Genomic DNA, 24,118 nt, shown 5'->3' on the forward strand with positions numbered 1-24,118 from the left:
TGATGACGTAAGACCAACAATTTTTGCATTCTTTATTATTAAAAGGTTCCTACCAACATAGTAAAATAAGTTATACACATCTGGCCATCAAATTACACATTTGCTTTACAGTCGGCCTCAGAGGAAACTTTTGAGAAAAATTATGTTTGATCCTGAAATGCTAGAAGCGAAACCTTTCCATTCCCGCTTTTAAGAAATAATTTCCACAGGAAATGACATGTAAAAACCTTTAAAAACCATTGCTATGTATATTTTTTAAAACACAAATCCTTTGACATACAATGAATTATTGCACAATAAAATGTTCAAAAAGAAAAAGTGGCAACCTTTTCAGCTCGAGTATGTGGAATTCCCCATACAATCGCTGATAATGCTTTCGTTTAAGGACCATGTTTTATAAATAGCATTTTTGTTTTTATTTCTTGGCTGAAATATGAAAGTCATGATATATATTTATAGACTTAATCTTGATTAACATGACAAGTTTGTGGGGAGTGTTCAAGTCCACAGCCACACTTAGTGGCATTTTTCTTTTCAATTTCCCCCCCCAATTTTTTTTTTTAAGGCTCGGCCATGGCTGGCCTCGCCGAGTCCTGAGAGGCCTCCCGCTTTGGGGGCGGACCTCCTGCCGAGCCGCGAGTGGCGGCGGGAGGCTGGCCAAAGGCTTCGCTGCGACCGGGATGTGGCGGGACCACCGGCGGCAGGTCCGGCAGGGGGCCACCGTGCTCGCGCGGTCCTGGGAAGCGCATGTCAGGAGGGAATGGGGGGCGCGGTCCCATAGGCCCACGAGGACCTGCGACGGAGAACGTACATGAAATTGTTTCATTTGTACTTTGTTAGACAAAAAAGAAAATAAGTGTAACTCTTAACAGAACATACCATGTGGCATCGGCCCAAAATGATGAGGCGGACGGAACAGTGGCGGCGGAAGACCCCGTGGATCCATGATGTGACCTGGACCGGGCCTGGGTTGGAATGAGTGTCCGTTGGCAGGGCGGGGCCCAAAGTCTGCCCCCATCGGGCCGGGCAGCGGCATACCCGGGTGCCCGTTGGCGGGCAGCGGCGGCCCAGGAGGAGGCAGAGGCACATTCGGAGGAGGCCCGTGCGGCGGATGGTAGAGGGGCGGTCTCGGAGGTCTGTACGGACCGCCGGGCGGCAAGCGGCCGTGGAGTCCTGGAGGAAAGAGCGGATCATGGAGTCCTGGGCCAGGTGGTGGCGGTCCTTGATTCATGAGGCCAGGCGAGTCCCTGATGGGTGATGCCAGGAAGGATCCAGGACCCTGAGACAGAGAACAAGTGTGCTGATGTTGATCATGCCCTGGTTGCCATAGTGACAAAAGCTCCCAATAAAAAGCCACAGCAAGCTCACGGAACCGTCTAACCAGAACCAAAATGATTAGCCGAGAAATAAGCACCGCCGTCGTTAGGCTGCTGCTTGTTGTGGTCGTGTTAAAAACACTCAAAACACAACATGCAGTCAGGCCTGTTAAGCAAAATCCCGGTGAGGTTAGACAAATGGGAGTGGGGGGTCCTTGCACACCTCACACAGAGACCACCAGACAGCCTCTTTACTCACTGCCTCGGGAGCCTCTTTGGAGGCATCAGCCTCATCCTCGCCTTTTATGTGAGGATCTACTGCTTGGGTCTGCTCCAAAGCAAGGACATACAAAAATTAAGTCAAGTATAGCTAGAATTTTTTTTCCCCATTGTCCTAAAAAAGAAAACTTTTTTTAATTTTATTTACGTGCATGTGCCAGTGTGAACTAGTAGATCGAGTCTGTTCTAAAAATAGTTCACCAGTGATGGGACTGTGACTTGCTCCGATTTAAAATAGAAGATTGTACATGTTCTTTAACATACCAAATATTATATTTTGTTAAAAAATAAAATAGTGCTTAATTGGGCACTGTTTTTATTTATCCAAATATTTCAATTTTATGTTGTAATTTGAATACAGTAGCATGATACTGCTATATTTTTGCTCATCGTAATCATACCGTTGGAATGTAATAATGGCCCAATGCGTATTTATTATCCATTATTTTTGCTTTTGATATGAGGTACAGTGGAACAATCTCAAGTTAACAAATACTCTACCCCAAAAGTAAAAATTTGCTTTATAAATACCAGCAATAAAACAACACTAGGTGGCAGTATTGCTATGCAAGCATGCTCCTGTTTGCTCCACCGTTAACAAGGCCGATAAACATTTTATGATGCAGACAGCATGATCCAGAATTCATCCATTTCTATTTTTTCAAAATTTCTACGTAAACTCATAACCTGCGTTCAAATGTTGAGGTTCCAATCATGCGCCAAACTTGTCTCTTCGCTCTCAAAAAGAAAATCATATCTTATGCCCATTTATACTACAAACAAGAAACACTAAAGGAGGGACGACATGAAAATAAATGAGAATGTGACTTACAGAAACATCCAAGTTGGCAGGTGATGAACTGCGGGGGCCCGACATGTCTAACAAGGAAAAAAACAAAAAAGGTTCAGCATTATTTACGTTAAGAGGTTTATTAATAAGCAGAACATAGCACAAGCCTTACCCATCCCAGGATAGCGATTGTGTGGGTCCGATGGTGGGCGTGGACCTGAGGGGCGACAAAGAAAAGATAAACAACACACAGCAGACAGTACCTGAAGTTGTTATGGGGTAGAAAGAAGGTCAGGGTTTAGATGCAGAAGAACACAAATCAAATGACAATAACAAAAGAAATGCTCTGTGGAGGTTATTTGAAAAGAAGGAAGAGGAAATCAAAGCAACAATCTTTAAGAATTCAGGAAATGGAGGAGGATGTGAACAACCAACACCAAGAACTGAAGAGTGGAGAAAGAAGGCTGAAGAGAATTTAAGGAGAAAGCTCAAGTGGAAGATGGCGAGGCAAGGGCGGGGAAAAATAAATTTAAAAAATCAACGTTGGCGAAGGAACCTGCTCCACTCACCATACGGATCAATTCTTCGCCCTACTGGGGCCGAGGGAGGGCGCCTGGGACCCTCGATCATTAACGGAGGGGATGGCGCCCCCCCACTCACTGGAGAGGGCCCGTATGAATCGCCTGTTGTGATCAAATCAGCCGTTTACCACAAGAACAAAACAGACGCTCCTACTTTCACTCAAAAGTTGCAGCTGATGCAACCTTAAAGATGGAATCAACCCAAAAGTTGTATTTACAATAATATTTGGGATGCGCCGCCAGTAGCCCAAACATGGCATTCTGATTACATTTGTGGAATACAAATCGAGCGGCAAGAGGGCGGCCATTTTGCCACTTGTCGACTGAAAATGTCATCACAGTTGCTCAGGTAACAACCAATCACAGCTCACCTGTTATCTGAGTTTTTTTTTTAGTCATGTTAACGTTCGCAAGTGAACGTGCCAGCTCACCTTGGCGAGGGTTAGCAGCTTGTCCCGAGTTGGGTCTGAAGAGAGGGGCGCGGCGCTCATTCAGCTGCGACGTCAGTCCTGCCAACCTGTGAGGGAAGACGCCGCAAAGCAAAGTCAACTTTTTCCATTCTTCCATAATCACGCTGCTAAAAAAGTCAAATTCATCTTTCAGCCCATTGTGTCGACTTACTTCTCGCGTAGCTTGGAAGATTCAAGCTTCTCTTGATTCAAAGCCCGCTCTGCGTTACGAGCATTCACCTAAAAAATGAACTCAAGATTAAAAACAGAGCACGCATTCCTCACTAAATGGAAACACTGTCCAGCATACCCAGTTGGAGTGAGTCTTGTTCTCCTGTTCTTTTATCTAAAAAAAATAAAAAATAATAAAATAAAAACACTCAGTAGGGCTTGATGAAAATGTCGCTATATTAACTCAATGCGAGTCTACCTGCTCTTTATAGACTTCCTCAGTCTTCTTCATCTGCTCCTCCATCTCATGAATGCGCTGACGCAGAACTTTGACTTGCTCCTCGGCCTCCACGGCTTTGCCGCCCACCTCCGACAGCATGTTCTCTTTGCTGCGACGCTCCAGCTCCTCCTTCGTGAGCCTCCTGCGAAGGTCGGGGAAAGCCGATTATTGAGAGCCGATATTCTGTTAACGTTCAGAAAGTGTGTCACCTGCATAGCCATGATAACTAACATTAGCACCCTGCAGGATAACATATAGAGATGGAACAAAAGTGGTCCAAGGGTTGACCCCTGGGGTACTCCACGTCGTGGCCATTTGATCAGATTAGTAGAACAATCAACGGACCAAATTGTAAATGGCTCTACCCTATTGACGCCTTTAAAAAAAAATTAAGTGATGCACCCCAAGCAGGAAAATAACAGTTGGCAACCTCTACGGCTCTAAACACTTTTTACTACCACATGCTGTGGTGCACATTCCATTGACATGGTCTTCACGCAAACTTACTGCTGCAGAGCGTTCTCCTTTTGCTGGTACATCTCCACCATGATTTCATTCTTCTGCTCGAGGACTTTGAACTGGTTTTCCACATGGCTCTTCTCACTTTTGAGGGTTGCGATGCTGTGTTCAAGCTCCTGGTGTTGTTCTGTGACACAAGATCACATTCTAGATAGGACATTGTTCTTTGCGGCAACATGCGTCGTGTTCTCCATGATCCGCACACCTTCCAGAGCCTTTCTCATCTTTTCCTCATTAAGCAGTTTGGACATGAAGCGGTCACGCTCCTCTTCGATCACTGTGAGCGTGGTCTGGACCTGCATCATGATCAAGACGGCTTAGGACTACACAAAAAATTTTTTTTTGCAATCCTGCCAGAACTGTTGAATTTGAGTTTCGTTACCCTGGAGACATCCATCATCTGTTTGATCCTGTTCTTTACTGCAGTCTTCTCATCTGTAAAAGCCACGAGAATGACATTCTAACCACTTTATTCAAAATCCGTTTTTCAGTCAGTCTTCCTTATGCTGGACTCACCAGGTGCTACTTCTCCATTCACCAATACCTTGCCATCGTTTTTTTGCAACTCACAGGCGTCGAGGTCTGCCAGGAGCTCGGACAAAACCTGCCATGAAAAGCTTCGAGTGTGAGCTGATAATTTGGTGGAAATGCGTTGTCGAATAGAACAAAAGTGCAAAACCTCCACATTGTGATCTTTGAGCACCACGGAGTCCTCCAGCTCTTTCTGAGCCTTCTGGTAGACTTTGATCTGCTCGCTCAGTGCTGTGTGTTTGTCCTCCCACTCTTTTATGGTTACTTTAAGCTAGAAAAATGAAGAGGAGGGGGGAAAAAATACATTGCTGATGCAGCCTCTGTTCAACTGGCAAAATGTAATCAAAAGTCGGACCAATAATGCTCGCTAGTTAATACCGCAAATAAAAAAAACAATAGAGGAGAACAAGGCTACCCTGTACAGGCAGTAGGCCACGCTAAGGAGATTAATTTGATTTGAAAATAGTCTAAGGGCAAGCAAAAAAATGGACCACCAAAGCAAGGGACTGGAAAATAATACCTCAAATAGGGTAAGCTAATGTTAGCATGTGTGTTTATATTTGTCATTCTTGCCACATATTCTCAAATGTTGCAATTACTGCTTTGGTCAATAGAAAAGTGTCAACAAGAAGTGAAGCCACGTCACGGCAAAAATAAACACCGATTCATGCATAACAATTTTAAGGACTTGTACTGGTTTTAAGCCATCCAAAATATTCTTACATTTTTATTCTCTTCTTTCAGTCCTGCATAATCCTTGTTAAGACTTTTGTGCTGAACACTGCGTGCATCTTCACGGATCTTGGCCTCATCGAGGAGTACGGTCGTCTGTTGGAAAAAAACGTACTCCGTTTATTATTAGACCCCTTGAAATCAAATGCGGCCAAAAAGATTACGTAATCATCTGTACCTTAGCTAAAGCTTCCTGAACTTTCTTTCTGCTCAGCTCAAGCTTCTCGTTTGACTTCTCCAATTTTTTAATCTGTTTAGAGACAAATTTCAGAGTTAATCAGACAAGACAGTTTAAACGTGAACAATTTTTGATGAAAAAATAAACAACAACAAATAACCAACACACCTTATTTCCAATTTGTATTGAGTTTTCTTTTTCTTCATCTATTAGTTTTTGGTATGTCTTCTTTTCCTCCAACAAGCACTTGTACCTTTTTTCAGCCTCCAAAATCTGACTCTACCAAACAAACAAACAAACAAAATAAGGAATATGAAATACTGTAATAAATATATTTAACAGTAACCTGCATGAAATAATATTTTGTGTAAGGCATTACCTCCAATTTTTTTGTCTTTTTCACTGCACAACTAACAGCTTCTGCAGAGTCCTTTTGGGTTTCTTTCAGCTCTTCAGTCTTTAATGTTTTGTTTTTTTAAATACACAAATAAACATTTTACAAAGTATTCTGTTGAAGCATGTTGACATTTTGTTCCAAGCTTACCTGTTTCTGGAGATTATTCATTCGGGTCAGTGCATCATCTTTCTCTTTTTTAAGTGCTCGGATTTGAGTGGCCATCTGTTCTTCATCCACTTAAAACGACAGGTATCAGTTAGCTAGAAAATTACATAGCGGTTTGTCCTGTGAAAATAAAACTTACCAAGATATTCCCTTCTCTTTACCTGCAAAGCAATTATTCAAGTCAGTGGTTTTATCTGTAGCACAATTGTACCCACAACAAGAGTGTTAAATATCAGAACTGAAAAGCACAGAGCCTCGCCAACATTGGCTAAAATGCTTACCACAAGCACGGATTTCCAGAAGAAAATGGTGAAGGTTAGTAGGCCAACCACAGCACTGATGATGACAGCCTGCCAAGGACAGCCATACAAGGTTTCCCCAGGCTTCCACTCTTCCGGCAGCAGTGAAATCACCTGAGGACATACACATGAGTCGACCATGCAGTTTAGATTTGAGTAAAAGACTATATGCCAGGGAAAATAATGCTTTACTCCTACAAATTTACGAATGGTCACTAATTGGTTCTCAATCACTCTTTAGCATTGCAAAATGTAGGTGCATAATTTTGATTTGTCTGTTGTGCACATCAACATTAAATGAAATACGGAAGTGTGAAATGCAGTCAAGTTGTGCGGTGTGTAAATCATTAGCGAAGGAAGGGGGGAAGGGGGTCTCTCGCATAATCCTTTCTGCTTTTTAACACGTCAGCGCATCATTGGGCATATGCAACGTGTTTTGTTTATACTTACATGTTGAAGCTCCTTTATAAAGAACATGTATATATGCTCAAGTCCCATGAAAGGTCGTGTTAATATATTGCGCTCCATGTCGGTCTTTATTCCTTACAACAAACCAAGTACGCTAGTTCAACATTTGCTAGCTTCTGATGGTGATCTCAACATGGACGTCTAGGATGCTACAAAACAACGTTGAATGAGTACGCGTGTGAATAAGCAACAAATATAAGGGAAAATATTACATCGAAACGAGTGTAAAATTTAACTCGTTAACGGCAGTTGAGCTAACGGTAATATCGGGTAGCTGGCAAGCAGACCCGGACAGGTCACGTTACAAACAGCAACACCGGCACGAAGCTCAATTAAAACAAACCAAAACCAAAAACGTAGGTAAATAGATGAGTGTCGAAATGATTATCCATGCCAAAATAAGCACTAGCGTTTCTGCTAGCTAGCACCGGCTGTGTTGAACTTCAGCCTTGCCAGTCAACAAGACAGGGGGAGGGGCTACGTGCGACGTTCAAGTGGACTCGGAATTTTGTTATTCCTCTGCGACTTTCTTTTTAGCGGCTGGCAAACAACTGGCGTTAATTATAGTGTCAAGCGGAATAAAAATAATGTAGTCAAGTGAAACCCAAAACATATGAGCTTGTTACCAAAAGTAAAATACATTTATCTCCTAATGCAACTTGCCAGTCCCTGAATCAATACAGTATTCCCCCTTTGAATTTGCTGTTTGCCTCAAATATTAACATCCACTGTTAACGTATTATCATATATTTTTAAAGAGATATTTTGTTATAATCATTTATTGTTCCTTCAACGGCGTAAAACAGTGGTTCTTAACCTTGTTGGAGGTACTGAAACCCAGTAGTTTCACTTTATTGAAAATGAAAACATTCAGAAAGTGTGTTCCTGTATTTACAATTCAGAACATCTGGGCATTTCTGATATTTCCGCACTGCAAGGGCTTCATTTACATAGTGAAATCAAACGGCGTACTGTATTGCTTTTGACTTTGACTTGCGTACAAACCAGGCAGATTGTTATAGCATTCAAATGACATTTCATGACATTTTGAAACCAAAATAATCCTCACTAATCAAATTAAAACGATCCAAAGTCCAACGCTTGTCAATGAGCGGAGAGAGCTTCCTTTCACAGAGTTGACCGCCATTTTGTCTTGTGACCGCTATATCTTTATTGGCCAAGTATGGAAAAACTTACAAGGAATTTGTCTCCGGTAGTCTGAGCTACACTAGTATTGCAGAACAAGCACCAATAACAAATCATTAGAACCCAGGTTAACAACCACTTGCTTATTAAAAGGAAACGCCTTAATGAAACAAGTAGTTCTTTGCTGTGATACTCACAAGAATGGTCCACTCGGCAATTTTAGCCTGGATCACTGTAGCAGCCCAACCCAGAAAAGTGAACACATCTGACAGTAATCCCACTTGATCCTCAAGAAATTCAGGCAGTGGCTCGATGGAGTCCAAAGACCCTGCGTAAACAACATTACATGACATTATGGAATTGGAAGTGTTAGTGGAACAGACAAACAAATCGATCACTTTTATAGTTATGGGGAAGCCAGCCACAGGTACTTCCTAGAAGACACGTATTGTTTGATTTACTCATCCCCAGTGCATGTGAATTGCCCATCCTGTGTTAAAACTTGAGACACCTGAAAAACTGCTCTGGGCGAGTCCGCCACCAATTGTCACCAAGCACAGAAATGACCCAGATGCAAGCAACTGCAGAGTTGAAAGGAGGTTTTTTTTTTCATAGAATAAAGGCATCCCAATTGGTGGGATACGAAGTACTTGACTACAGCCATGCAATTGTAGTTCAACAACAAATGCAAACTATTAAAAATGTCTTGTTCAAGTGATTTCGATGACCAACCTGAGGACAAGCGCTCCACTTCTCCAAGACCCTTTTCTAAGGGACTTTCCAATGTGGCTTGTGGAAACTTCTGCATCTCGTCTGCCACGCTGAAACCCGGCTGGTTGTCTTTATTTTTATTGAAGTGTCCACCATCTTCCCCCACACTAATATCCGGTGTGGTATGCTCGTCGTCCAAGCGGTTCTGCACTTCTTTATCAATTTCTGCCGCCTGTTTCACGAGCTCTGTTGCAGTATGGTTGCCATCATCACTCTCCATCTCTGGCATGTCAGGATTCTTCTCCAATTCAACAACATGAGGCAAATCATCTTTGACGCTCGCGTCAGGTTTGTCTGTAATGACTGAAAAGTGAATGAGAGAATGGAGATCAGAATTAGGACAGGTAAGGTTGGAGGAGTTAGTATCAACTCCTTTCGTAACCCGTTAAATGACTTAAAAGGAAACCCCGACTGGCATGACAAGTTTGCTCTATATTATTTATTTGGTTGTTACTAACATAACTATGAGATTCATTTTTCAAAAATCATTTCCAGTTGAAAAATTTTGTAGAAACTTTATTTGGACGTACGCCGCCATTGTTATTTACGTCACAACGCATTCAGTGCGTAGCAAGGTATCTGGCTCTCTGCCGAGCAATGTGAAACGTTTATCAAGAAAGCAATGTAAGCCTCGTAGCGTTCCTAAGGAAACAACATGCAATCGGGAGAGTCACCCTTCCCCCACGCATTCAAGAGTTTTGATCGTCCCTTTAGGAACGCTACGGAGGCTTGCCTTGCTTTCTTTATAGGCGTTTCACATTGCTCGGCAGACAGCCATCCGCCATTTTACGTCACTACGCACGGAATGCGTTGCGACGTAAATAACAATGGCGGCTTACGTCCAAATAAAGTTTTTACAAAATGTATTAAACTGGAAATGATTTTTGAAAAATGAATCTCATAGTTATGTTGGTAACAACCAACTAAATAATCTAGAGCAAACTTATCATGACAGTCTGGGTTCCTGGTAAGTATTGAATCAATTGTGTAAAAATGCTAGTTAAACAAAGGTGGCCAAAACATGTCTAATTAAAATTAAACTGCACTAATAAACTAACCACCAGAGGATGCTGGACCTGCACAAATGGAAATTAACCTGACCTTTTTAATTAAACGTTTAAGTTGAGATAAAAATCATAGATGTCCACCACCATTCATGAATTATTTATTCATTTCCCCCACAGTCTATCAAGGAAATGTCAAATAGCTAAACATAATCCCAAAACACATTCAAAATAAAATGCATATATACCCATGTCAATTTTAACTTCGGTTTTCTCTTCTGCCAAAGTTGCGCTCTCCATTGCTGCAGAATGCTTCTGTCCGAGACTGACTGCCAGCATCTGGAAGTCGTCCAGTATTTCCGTTCCGTTAGCCATCATATCATTCAGCTGCTTCTCATCATATGTGGAGTGCTTGCTACGCAGAATCTTCTCATGCAGCATGTTCTCAACTTCATCCAAGATGGTACTTTCAGAAGTTTCTAAAATGTCCCCAAGCAGATCTTCGAGGTCTTGCGCCGTCCCTTCATGTGCGAGACGGGTGGCCTTTAACTCAGTGTCCACGTCCGAGAACATAGACTCTACTTTGTAAAGATTGTTGAGACCAAGAAACTTTTGTAAACGCCGCATCTTCTCTTCAGTGTGATGACCGTGCAGCAGAGTCAGTCTCTGTATGCTGTCGCTGTAGACTGGCTCAGGGTGCGAGGTATCACGTGGACTCGTTTCTGCCGAGGGGTTGACGGAAAGTGCATTTTCATCTTCAAGTAGCTCTTCTCTTTCCTTACGTTTGTCTTCATCTATCTCTGCTTTTTCCTCATCAATATGTGGCTCGTTCTGTTGCTCGCGTTCATAATCTGAAAGTAATTGCTTTTGGAGTAGGACGTCAGCGAATGCTGCTTCATTGCCAGGCTTATTAAATGAATCAAGGGTTCGCGTCTCCTTTGAAGGCACATCACGGTTCGTTTCGGGAGCTTCATATATTTGAGTTTCACTTTGGCGTAGAGCTTCTTTCAACTCCTTTTTATCCTCCATTACAACCCTGTTGTCACGTGTCTGTTGTTTAGCGACGCCGACTTCTTTTGTCAGCTCATTCTTCGGACTGTGTTCTGTTAATTTCTCGTGCGGTGCAGCTTGAGGTACTGATGCAGAATCAAATGTACTGCGAACGGTACTCTCGCCTTGACGTACCAGCTCATCGGCAGGTTTTGGTGTTTCAGCTGGAGTTTCTTCATGCATCATCGCTAGGCCGCCACCATTCTCCTCAGGATCAAACAAGACTTCCTCAACCACTGTTTCCATTTGTTCTACATGAAGAGAATCTAGTGAATCTGTAGAAATTGGATCTAGGTGATCTGGCGCTGCGTGATCTTTAGGATCTGAATAAAGAGAATCCAGTGACCCTGTATGGAATGGACCAAGGTTCTCTGGGTCTTTGTTTTCTTTAGGACGTGCAAATTGAGAATCAGGTGAAACTCCAAAGACTGATTCGTCATTTTGTGGTTCCTCTTGACGTAGAGGAGTTTCCCACTCAAGCTCTTCTTCCAAATCTTCTTCTGAAATTATTTCTTGGTCAGTCCACTCTGGGTCACTCTCAGCAGAAACACTCTCATCAAATGGCGTTGATGTGACCTTCTCATCATCAAGTTTTGATGTGTCATCTTCTGCAACTGTGGAAGTGTCAGCTTCTTCTTCTGAAAAAGAAAGCAATTGAGTTGGTTGTCCCTCGCCAGCGTCAGCGTGTTGGTCAGAATGATCTTCAAACACTTCATTCTCCTCCTGTTCAAATGGAGTGACTTTAATGGTGGCTTCAGCATCTGTGGTGACAGCATCAAAAGTTGATCCAAAAGTAGTTTCGAACTCAGATATTTTCTCTCCTCGCGAAGTTGAGACTGTAATATGTTCCGATGCAAGATCATCTTTGGGTAGAAATTCCTCCTTGTGTTCTTTGTGAACATCTTTGGTTTCACGCTCTAACTCCGCATCGTCAAGAAAAGAGTCTGTGGTGGTTATTTGCTCATTCATTTCGTCCTCAGCAGCATCGTCAGTGTCATCGGGTGTAACGTCTGTGTCAGGCACGTTTTCTTCTTCTTCTTCTTGAGATTCATTTTCATTTTCCAAATCGAGTTGAAGAAAAGAGGCACTATGATCATCTGAGGTCATGTCATCCTCAGTTCCTTCTTCACTGTCATTCACCGCCTCCTCCTCCTCTGGTGGCCTTGTGTCCATCACAGCGTTCTGTGGCACTTGGGTTTCATCAGGATTCCGTTTATTTTCATTATTGTTCTCCTCCGTTGAAAAACTCAACAGTGAATCTATGTCGTAGTTATCAAATTGGTCTAATCCTGTGTCAAAACAGACAAAATCTGTTTCCTGTAAAGCAAAGAGAAGATATTATTTGTCTTTTCAAAAATTAAAATCCAAATAATGTAAATTTTAAAAAACTGGATTGTTTTATCTTAACATGTTCTACCTCTGTTGGAACTTCCACTTCTTTATCTGTATAAACATGGTTGACAGCCAGGAGGTCCATTGGGAAATATCCAAAGACATTTCCAACCTGTGGCAAAGAAGTGCACCCATGAATTGACAGAATTCTCCTTAACATTTAATCAGAAAGTAGAATATACTCACACTCCCGGCCCACATGTCAGCCCTTTTTCCTGACAGTTTATAATATACATAGACAGTCTCTGATTTCTTGAATGACAAGAACCGACAGTCCGGTCCTAAGAAATCTTCTACTGCTTTTCCCCGACAAAGGAGCACTAGAAAAAGAAAACGTGTAGAATTGTGGTTATTAACATACACAGGCCAATACAGTACATCCTTTGCTATGAATCCCAATATTTTCCCTTTTACAAATGAAGCAATGATGAATAAAAAACAGGTGTTTACATACAACTATGTAAATATAGCCCTGCAAAGCTTCCCAAATTTTGGAAATGAAACAAATGAAAATTGAATTGTTGCACAAGCTTTCTCATCACTTCTATATTCGGAGACTGACTTAAGTTTTTGAGTCAAGCGCATCCTCTGACTCTGCTCCTTTTCAAGGATTATGCTTTTGTTTTTAGATGAAAGTCACACCGTCTTTTTTGGCCTATGTACTTGAAGCTATTGTCGCGCTGTGGCAGATATGTTGACGTCAATAAGTGTTATCGAGATTGGTCAGTATAGTCCAAATCTCTAGGTGAAATTTATATAAATTAAACTATCTACCGCATATACTGTGCACCCTGCATATCTTGGAATATCAAACTAATCCGAAGTACTTGGTGCCAACTACTATACTAAATGTTAGTCAGAGATCCTTTTACGCTTCTGCTCGTCTCTATAAAGTGTCAAAGTGAATCTGAGATTTCCATAAACACTAGTTTATTGAATAAACCTCTAAAGCCGTTGCATACTTTAATAGAAAAGTTATATCATATGAATAACGAAAAATATCAAGGACGCTTCTATGCAGTTTTGTTTACAAATCTGACAAATAAAAAAAAGTTAACAGTTAACACCGATTTGCCTAACAACATCGTAAAAAAAAACGTGTGCAAACGTATGTTGTTGACAAAACTCGTGCTTACAATACCCACTGATACTCATTGTTTGACATTTGTATTTTTTAGCGATTAGCCGCTAACGTTAGCTAGCCAGTAATGCAGGCCGGAGACACCAGGAAACCGGCCAACCAAGCTGCATCAAGGCTAATAACCTTTACCAGGGATCGGCAAATATTCACTTTAACGAACTGGCCAGGAAAAGCAATGTAGTCGCAAAGATAAAACAACAGCAGTCCGTGTTATCGCAGTCGCAAATATCGACTGTCAACAGGTCAAGAGATAAGGCTCAGTTTATGGCTAGCTGCTTTGGGATGGATGAAGGAGACATCCCCGAGGTTCTGGTTAACGATCAACAGGAAAAACTTACTGCTGCACTCCTCATCGGCGCATCTCTTAAAGTCGGAGAATCGCTTCTCCAAGGCGGCGGTTGAGATAAAATTAAATAAAAGTAATAAAAAGCCTTTTCGGTAAAAGTGTTTAGCTGCCATGCTGGCAGTAATGGTGAGCACTCAGCACTGGAGCACTGGGGAGGGAGGCGACACGTCAGCAAGCAGATCAGATCCGGCTGGGTGGAGGCAACTCGGCTCTGTTTTCCCTGCACGCTGGCCGGTTCTCTTTGGATTCTTTGGCTGATCATATCTGAGTCAATGTCGCCTATATGTCACCTCAAAAAGCGGAGGTTTCCTACTGAACTTCATATCTATTAAGTAAATGCTGTTATGCATATTGGACAACCTGACCTCAAAACGTGGAGGTGTTCTACTGAACTTCATATCTATTAAGTAAATGCTGTTATGCATATTGGACAACCTGCATACGTTACTGCAAGCAGGCAGTGCACTATATGCAGACAGCAAAAATGTGAGCTTGCTGACTAGTGTGACACGACGGTGGACATTTACGCTGGTGTTTGCAATTTTTTTTAAAGACACTTATTTCGTGTACAAACGTTTGGCACCTCACAATAAGATCCAGAGTGTCATCATTCTGCTACATTTTCATGATGACTGAGTACATTTGTGTGGGAAACACACTGCTGGATCTCTGGCTATCAGCAACCTGTGCATTATGCAATGAATACAGTTTCTTACCTGACAATACATTTTTTTTTATGGTAGATCCTTAAGTTCTTTACTGTTAGCAATGTTGTCCTGAAATAACCTTCAGGTTTATCTATAGAAGAGGAAACATGCTTTAAATGTCACAATTAAATATAATAAAAAAAAAAAATATATATATATATATATATATATATATATATATATATATATATCCTTTATTGTCGTGATTTTTACAGACGCAGTCCATAAACGAAAACAAGCCACACATTAAAAAAGAAAATATAAAAATATTATTGATACCCAGAGAAGAAATTAAGGCATTGCAGCAGCTAAATAAATACATCAATAAATAAGTTAACTAATTAATTGATATAGTGATGATTTTGCAGACTTGGAGCAAGAAATTATTGTTCAGGAGAGCATTGCACAGTCTTGAAATTTGTATTAGCCACATTATATTCATTGCATCCCATGCGCGCCTTCTAAATTTGACCTGAAGGGGGAAGCGTCGTGCGATCATGCAAATATTACCTGCCTAAACAGATAGTAGAAGAAGAAAATCCTCATGTGGAGTAATAAATAGCATGTTTATGTGGAGGTTTGTTTTCAAGAACTTTAATCTTTAACGAAGTAAACGTTTTAGTTTCATGTGGACGAATCTGTAATACGAAGAGCTCACAGGTAGGAGCCAATTTCAGTATTTAAAAAATCGGCAATTTTGACACTTTGTCATTCGTAACGTTAATGGTTGTACTTTGTCAACTTGTTATATTTCAACCTTCAGGTGGAGGTGCTACAATCATCAAGCACATGATTAAACATATCTATCAACAAAAATAATAACTGATGTGCTTACAATGGACGACCTGGAAAATGAGCTTTGGTCTCCTGTACAGTTTTATGAGTACAACGATTCATCAGAGGACAAAGTGACAAAAAAACACAAACAGTCTAAGCTTCCATTGGCAGACCCATTCCCTGTTGGTGAGAAGAACATACACTCATACATACATTAATTTTTATATTTTTAATTTCATTAGATTCTGTTTCTGTATCTTCAATGTTAGGGATAAGGTAATAAAGTTGTTCTTCCTTTGTCATTTCAGAAACGGTGAATGAAACAGGCTTTCACCGGACCACAAGGCTTTGTCTTGAGAAAATCAGAGAGGCGATGCTGCATCACAGATGGGAGGAGGCTGCAGAATATATGGCGTGTTACCCTCAACAGTTAGAGGACACAACTGTTGGCCAGGGAATACACTACAAAGAGGTACATTTGTCTTTGGTTAGGGACTAAATGAGGACTAACTTGTCAAAAGAAATGGTAAGTAATGAAGGGGTGTTTGCTTTTCAGATGATTTGGAGAATCGCCATTGAAATCCTTCATCATCACCCTAACTCAAAGATGGACGACTATAACGTCATCTATGAGCGAATGAAACATTCAGGAGTTAGACATTACCTGATGGTACGTCAACATCATCACCATACGCATGCACCATTCTACTGAAACTTAGCACTGTACTGATATTGTCCACATCTTCGCACTTCTAGATCTGTCTGGAACATTGCTTCCACCTACTGCTCCATGACCAGATTGAGAATGCCAAGCGTCACCTCTCGGTTGCTGAAAACTGGAGGTATGGCAAAGAGTCGGCATGTCAGTTTCAGGGAGCTAAACTGATCCAGGCCTACCGGAGTTTGCTGGATTACATTATCTGGTGCGACAAGAAAAATGCACCCTGCATCGCCAGTAAGATGACACTACTTAGCATGTGTTTAATGACTCAGGTTCTTATGTTACAGTCACAGATCAAAGTGCTGCAATTATTCTTTGGTTTAACACTGCCATCTACTGGTTAGTTCCATTATTAACGGAGCTTACCTATATACACAAATGGACTCTTTTGTGTTTTTTATTGACCATATAAATATCAGTTGTTTTCTATTTTCAAGGTTTTACAAACCCCGGAAACAACCAAGACATGCACAATTACTTTAGACAGGCTTCAGTCAATTTGAAAGAGATTTTAAAACATCCCGGTGTCTGGGACCCCTTCATACAGAGTTACGTCGAGGTAAATAAATTCAATGTGCATTTTGCAAATGTAAATCTTGAATTGTACTCCATTGTTATCTTGTTCATGTGAAACATTTTTGGACAGATGCTGGAATTCTATGACGCTCAGGGGGAAGCAAAGAAAGTACTGGAAGACTACGCATATGACAGCACGTTCCCGGCAAATCCAAATGCGCACGTTTATCTGTACCAGTACTTGCAGAGACACAACGGATCAGTGAGGAAACTGAAAAAAGTTTTAAAGGTATAGCCACAGCGTGATCAGAAATTCTTTTAAGTAGACGTTAAAAGAAGCTCAAAGCAACTTGTTTGTAAATCTTCCTTCTTTAGGTTCTCCATACTTTAGTTCCAAGCCATGAGCTGATGTTGGACTACAGTTCCTTCCTGGTTCAATCAGGTTAAGAATTTATGTAGCTTGTTTGAATGTAGAAAAAATATTGATGAGCTTGTGCAGCATTAAATATATCATTTGCATGTCTACAGAGAAAGCAGGAGACGGCAAGAAGGCTCTCGGAGTTCTCCTTGAAATGCTTGATTATGCCTGCTGGAGGACAAATAGCGACGTGTGGAATTGTTTAAAAGACGTTATTGACAAACTGCAGTTACAGTTAAGACATTTCATTCACCTAATCCAAGAGGGTCGTGCCAATGCGGGCTTTCATCTGCCATCTTCATTGTGCGTGTCAAAACAGAGAGGACTGGAAGGAGGCTGTTGCTGAGCAGATGGCAGCAAGGAAAGGATGGTGGCCCGCACTGCACTTTACGAGGTTTCATGCTACTGAGGATGCCGCGCAACGACCCCAGCTGATGGCGGTGAAGGCAGCACTCTCCAAGATCCTCTGTCCAGGTGCGATAATGTCATGCTGTTTGTTTCTCACTACTTTTCGAGATGTTCCAAATCAGCGGATTTTCTTTTGTTTTTATGACCTGGTAAGCCATGGTTGATCTTTTTAAATTGAAATGAGATGATGTGAAAATACCACGGAAGTGGCGTGTCTCCCGGTCACTTGATTTATTATTCATATCACTCCACAATAGAAAACAAGAATCTGATGGTTCATTATATTTAGATTGAAATTTTTCTACATAGCAGAATACAACTGAAAGTGTCAACTGTGAATCTAGTGTTAAAAATAAATTGCTTTACTTTTCGGTTCCCTGAATGCATTGTGCGTCGTAATGCATTTAATTAATAAAGTAATAATGACATTAATCCTTCTCATATATGTGTTTATATTACCAGTAGTTAACTCATTCACTGCCATTAACGGCTATAGACGTCAAAAATTAATTTAAACTATTTCTATTAGTTTAACATTTTTTTCCCCACTTTTGCTAACAAGAGTATGAAAACCTAGGGGAATTTTTTTTTGTCAATTTAGAACAGATATAAAATTTGTGATTCATTGTGAGTTAACTAGTAAAGTGATGTGATTAATTGCAATTAAAAATTGTAATCGCCTGACGGGCCTAATTAAATAAAAATAATAATCATCATAATTAATCGCATGATAACTTTATATCTGTTATAAATGTACAATTAAAAAAAATCTAGGTTTTCCTAAAAAAATGAAATGAAATGAAAAAAATGTTAAACGAATAGAAATAGTTCACATAATATATATTATTATTATTATTATTTACATGTATTTATTTATTTAACAAACAGTGACTTGAGGTTGCGTGCAAAATAGTGACATCCGGATCAATTCCTTGCACAACTTGCTTTGCTAATCTAAGCGTTACTTGCAAAAATTAGGATTTCAATGTCAGGTCCATGGAAAGACCTTATTAACAAATGTCATTATATAGTCAGTGTTTCGCGACATACGGTTATGGTGTAAATTTATGTGTACTAAATAATGAAACCAGTGTCACTTGTGTACAACTGTTGTAAATGGTCGGAATGCGCAAAGGCAAGAATAATGGGCAAATGATTTTGGCTGATGTTTGAATGGGCTGATTTGATTGGGGACCATCTTACATTTTTAATTATTTGTCTTTGTTGTACCGCTCATTATTATTTTTGTACTTTTAGAAATGAGGCTCACATACTCTGCTGGACAAATGATCAGTGGCAAGAGAACCTGAAGACCACAACTAATCAATTTTATCGACTAACTTGGTGATGACGATCAAGATCAACACAGTACAGTTCACATCATTCATTTTGGAGCAAGATAAGGTAGTACCCTCTTCATCCACCTTGGGGCGCTCTTGCATTTTTTTTTTGACTTGGTGGTTGACATGACCACCTTTTCTGGACAGAAAGCAGATTTAGCTGTTAGCCAGCCCTCATGGGTATTTTATGTTTTTTTTTGGTAGCATTTTGTTGGAAGTCTTCCTTCTGTCCTCAACTGACTTTTGCCGCACCACTGAAGCTACAAGTCGGCGTGTACGCACACAACGCACACAGCCTCTGTTAGGTTAGCTCTGTTGTCATGAAAGATTACTCAACCAGCACAGAGCTCACAACAGCCCAGTGTGCTTTAATTTGGACAAGCATGACAGAGTGTTGACAGCCCCATGTGTGTAGCAACAATAGCGGTCATAAACAACGTCAAATGAAAGGGAGCTTTGAAATTGTGGTTAGGTGGCACAGCATAAGCGCTAGTATTTAGCGCGCACACAGTAAATTGTGGTCAATATCTCCCAGGCTAATGTCATATTTTGGAGCGTACAAAATATTATTGTATGGCCACATTATTCATGGCTTTCCCGACACTATGCTTACTCCTTTGGGTCCTTTGCACCAAAGCGTGAAATAAAAGTCTGCATGGAGCAGCATGCCAATTTAATAAATGAAAGTGTTTTGTAATGATTCTGCTTACTTGATTCTGCTTGCCGCGATGTCGGCTGTGCGGCGTGTGTGTGTTAGTGTGTGTTTGTGTGTGTGTGCTGCTTTGCAGTCATTACATAAACCAAAAGCCCAAAGCACTTGCCTGACCATAGAAGCAGCTGCTGAAGAGATCTGGGGATACAAGTCGCATGTCATTTAACAACTCAGAACTCCGAACAGTCACCACTTTCGATTGGGCTGTGCGCGACATTTATTATTAGAAAACAGTTTCTTTTACGGTCCATTTTTACACTGTGATGACACAAATATGACATTGTCACTTGGGCCTACATGTCACAGATGCACCTTAAGGTTTTGCTCGGACCGGGTTACATAACCAAACTCAGCTTCAACATGGAGACCCATCCAATAGGGGTGGGAATCTTTGAATGTCTCACGATTCGATTCGATTCAGAAACGACTTTCGATTAAGAAAGATTTTTTTAAATTCAAGATTATTTGATTGACAATGATTTTTGCTTCAATCTATAGATGTGCAAGGAATTGTAATGATCTTAATCAAAAATCGATTCTGAATCGAATCGCAGACCCAAAAAATCGGAATCGAATCGGGAGACATTCAAAGATTCCCACCCCTAGTAAATACCGCTACCAGGTATCGATAATGGCCTTATTTCAAGTTATCAGTACTCGTGACAATGGCCGTTTTACAATCAGGAACTAGAAATCAGAAGAATAAAAACTTTCAATTTCATGCAATTTGAGTATGTATGTCTTTCTTCAATATGATCTCCCGTTGTTTTTTGGGAGGTGAAATGTTATGTACGTATGTAAGTAATAGTTGTGTCAGTATTGGTGAAACAAAATCGAAATATTTACTTCACAGTACACAATGAATGGTCCTTTGGGATAACTTTGCCATACAACATGAAGAAAAAAAAACCGTGACATCATGTAAACAAAAACGTAACCATCTTAAAAATGTCCGTGCAAAACACAACCTGAATCACCATAAAAACTCTTCAAATACATTAAAGCAGTGATGCTCACAGCACAAATGGAATTCAAAGACAGAAACGATAAGAAGAGGTCAACATCAATCTTTTCCCTGCAGGAAACCATAAAGGAAGCTAACTAGTCATCAAACACCCTCGTGTCATTTTTTATTTACATGTAAAAATCCCCAAATATCACTTGAACACGCTCATTACGCAAATTTTGGTGCAACTCCAAATTTTAAGTCTTTTGTGGGTGTTGTATTTTTTTAACTATCACACCCGGTTTCAAGGTGACTGTGATAACAACAAAAAAATAGTGACAGAAAATATGTTTAATTCATTGCTGAGCCTAGAAAGGCACAGCATATTTCTTTGTTGTGCAAGTTTGACATTAATTGAATTCCCCCAACCCCTCCTTCCACTTCCACCTCCACCTCATCTTCCTGACACAGAAAAAAAAACAAAAAAAACCAGACAGCAGTTTGTACTCCGAGTCTTGCTTGGCTAGGCTCAGTGGATTTGTAACCTCAAATCCAGACTGTGACAGCGCAACTTCTCAGCAAATGCACGACATTTGGAGTCGTGTACGTTAAGGGAGCGCAGGGTGTTAAAGGAGACGTGGAGGGTGAAAAGCTCTTAAATCAGCTTTGCATCTGGGGCTTAACATACTGATGTGCTTGGCGGTGCTGCGTTCTTCAAAGGCCAACCAGTTAAAGGGAAACATTAGGCTGCAGCCAGAATCTTCAAAACGCCGCACAAGATCAAACCAGCAAACACGAGTCAAAATCCATCACAAGTCGGAATGAAAAAGAATCAGGATTATCAGAAGTCTGATAATTACGCTGCTTTGGTGCAATTATTCAACGCGTAATTGGTATATTCCCTTTTGAACAGTTTAACAAAAAGCTTTCAACACAAAAGTACTGGCAGATGCTAAGACAAAATTGCTTGAGGGGAGACATGTCTTGCGGAAGTTTTGGGAGGAAGAGAGGAAGAAAAAAAAAGATTCCCAAAATATCCCCCCCCCCCCCCCCCGTACTGTGACGTTGAAATTTGACAACTGCGAAAGCTTTGTACTCAGAGTGCAAAAAATAGCTTTCAATAATGTATCGGAGGAATAACGACTGAGCTGATTTCTGGGGAGCTCAACTGTGGTGGGCTATAAATAGAGGAGAGATGTTCGATACCACTTTTATTCTGACCGATACCAGTCACTGGTATGATACCAAGTACCGACACCACTTGCACTTTTGATACATCAAATTTCCTAAAGAAAACAATGTTGAATCATTAAAATAATAAAAAAAAATTAAACGCATTTTCCCTTTAAATTGCTTGAAATTAATTACAGATGGGCGAGTACTGATACCTGACCTTATTTCAAGGGATCGGTACTCGCAGTGGCGACCGATTTGTACCCGTTTTCTGATCAGGAACTAGAAATTAGAATAATAGGAAATTAGGGCCCGACCGATATTGAGTTTTTGAGGCCGATGCGATACCAATTTTTGGCCGAAAAATTTACCGATTAACTCATTCACTGCCATTGACAGCTATAGACGTAAAAAATTCATTTGAACTATTTCTATTAGTTAAATTTTTTTTACACTTTTGTTAACAAGAGTATAAAAACCTAGAATTTTTTTAATTGTACATTTAGAACAGATATAAAATGTGTGATTAATCGTGAGTTAATTAGTGAAGTCATGCGATTAATTACAATTAAAAAATGTAATCGCCTGTCGCCCCTAATTTTTAATAAAAACTAATTTTTTTAATGAATTTATTCACTGCCATTGACGGCTATAGACGTCAAAAATTCATTTGAACTATTTATATATGTTTGATTTTTTTTACCGCACTTTTCTTAAGAGTATGAAAACCTATGAAAAAAATATTGTACATTTAGAACAGATATAAAATTTGTGATTAATCGTGAGTTAACTATTGAAGTCATGCAATTAATTACAATAAAAAAAAAATATCGCCTGAAGCGATTTAAAAAAGGAAAAGATTCTAAAAAAAATGTAATCGTAATTGAATCGCATGACTTCACTAGTTAACTCACGATTAATCACAAATTTTATATCTGTTCTAAATGTACAATAAAAAATTCTAGGTTTACATACTCTTGTTAACAAAAGTGGAAAAAAATGTTAAACTAATAGAAATAGTTCAAATTAACTTTTGACATCTATAGCCGTTAATGGCAGTGAATGAGTTAAGAATTGCTCAAATGTTACTTTAAACATCACATGTACAGTAATAACAGTTTTAGGATGGGAACAGTCTGCTCTTTGAACTGTTTACTGTGTTTGTATTGCCTTTATTGCTCATGGGAATAAATTGTTTAGTAATCCGAACAAATTGGGGATTGACCAGAATGGATCTGTGGAAAGTGAAAAACCTTTAGAGGTTTGACTCAACTCCTATTTCCTTTGTACCAAACTGCATTAAAACCAGATTAACTAGCTATTTTAGCTCATTTTAGCTAGCTTTCACGGGCTTGTCATTTTACACAATATCTGCTGTACAATTTGTGGTGGTGGTCCTTGCTTCCCCGCATTGCAAAGGAAGGATAGCGAAACACATTAACATAAAAAAATACACAACCAGTCACAACAATAATGAGCATATTGACTACTTATGTTGTTGAATATTTGGGCAGAGTCAATCAAAACTTAACATTGTAATCTTTGTAAAGGCCGTTAAAGCGTACCGTGGACGTACAGCATATCGAACCTACGCTTCTAAGCATTAGATGTCGAAGCAGATCAATCCTGAAGATTTGTAGTCAAAACATCGCACGGGCTCAAAACAGAGTGGACACTGCAGTGCTGCGCATTAGTGGAGTGACTGTGAAATGCAAAGTGCCTCGGCCAACAGCGCTCACCTAAGGCTTTAGGGATGGAATTTATTGCATTCCAGGGTTTTGAGAAGTGCCAATCCAAATCTCGTGACTTTGCGTCAAACTCTGTGAACGCGCTACAAAATGGAGCACATGCAAAGGGAAATGATTTAAAAAATTGAAGAAGGAAGGAGAACAGAATTCCAGGCTGACATGAATTATTAAGATTCCGCCGGCATCCGGATTGGCTCAACACCTGTAGTTTAACTCATTCACTGCCATTGACGGCTATTGACGTCAAAAATTCATTTGAACTATTTCTATTATATTCTACCATTTTTCCCCACTTTTGTTAACAAGAGTATGAAAACCTATAAATGTTTTTATTGTACATTTAGAACAGATATAAAATTGATGATTAATCACGAGTTAATGATTAAAGTCATGCGATTAATTACAATTAAAAAATGTAATCGCCTGACGCGGTTTAAAAAAAGAAGAAAAGATTATTAAAAACTAGGAGTGTCAGGCGATTACATTTTTTAATCGTAATTAATTGCATGACTTCACAAGTTAACTCATGATTAATCACAAATTTTATATCTGTTCTAAATGTACAATAAAAAATATATAGAATTTCATACTCTTGAGTTAACTTATTCACTGCTATTGACGATTATAGACGTCAAATATTAATTTGA

The 24,118-nt window shown here is 40.0% G+C and overlaps 2 protein-coding genes across 3 annotated transcripts; one reads left to right on the forward strand and one right to left on the reverse strand.

Annotated features, from left to right (window-relative positions):
• Positions 1-18: 18 nt before the first annotated feature.
• mia3 (MIA SH3 domain ER export factor 3) lies at positions 19-14,170 on the reverse strand. Of its 2 annotated transcripts, XM_086060908.1 has the most exons (28): positions 13,998-14,170; positions 12,705-12,838; positions 12,544-12,630; positions 10,325-12,443; positions 9,034-9,375; positions 8,499-8,629; positions 6,670-6,801; positions 6,528-6,549; positions 6,371-6,459; positions 6,206-6,283; positions 5,995-6,105; positions 5,827-5,898; positions 5,640-5,744; positions 5,065-5,187; positions 4,902-4,989; positions 4,768-4,820; positions 4,591-4,681; positions 4,374-4,512; positions 3,846-4,008; positions 3,726-3,761; positions 3,588-3,655; positions 3,398-3,483; positions 2,955-3,068; positions 2,558-2,602; positions 2,428-2,474; positions 1,576-1,644; positions 880-1,279; positions 19-793 (listed from the first exon to the last, which is right to left on the reverse strand). In XM_086060908.1, exons 1-28 carry the CDS (start codon positions 14,116-14,118, stop codon positions 561-563), a joined length of 5,298 nt encoding a protein of 1,765 aa, XP_085917034.1. In that variant the 5' UTR covers positions 14,119-14,170; the 3' UTR covers positions 19-560. The 2 variants fall into 2 exon arrangements, with proteins under 2 accessions (XP_085917034.1, XP_085917035.1); XM_086060909.1 differs by lacking the exon at positions 1,576-1,644 and having other exon boundaries at positions 13,998-14,169.
• Positions 14,171-15,245: 1,075 nt separating this feature from the next.
• Positions 15,246-18,956, forward strand: taf1a (TATA box binding protein (TBP)-associated factor, RNA polymerase I, A). Its single transcript, XM_086061472.1, has 11 exons — positions 15,246-15,372; positions 15,476-15,675; positions 15,798-15,961; positions 16,046-16,159; positions 16,246-16,444; positions 16,648-16,769; positions 16,857-17,015; positions 17,102-17,168; positions 17,255-17,378; positions 17,464-17,618; positions 18,810-18,956. The coding sequence occupies exons 2-11, from the start codon at positions 15,549-15,551 to the stop codon at positions 18,860-18,862; spliced, it is 1,284 nt and encodes a 427-aa protein (XP_085917598.1). The 5' UTR covers positions 15,246-15,372; positions 15,476-15,548; the 3' UTR covers positions 18,863-18,956.
• Positions 18,957-24,118: the final 5,162 nt, after the last annotated feature.

The sequence above is a fragment of the Leptonotus elevatus genome, chromosome 18, assembly GCF_054856555.1.
Source record: "Leptonotus elevatus isolate MCC_2025b chromosome 18, RoL_Lele_1.0, whole genome shotgun sequence".
Lineage (NCBI taxonomy): Eukaryota > Metazoa > Chordata > Actinopteri > Syngnathiformes > Syngnathidae > Leptonotus > Leptonotus elevatus.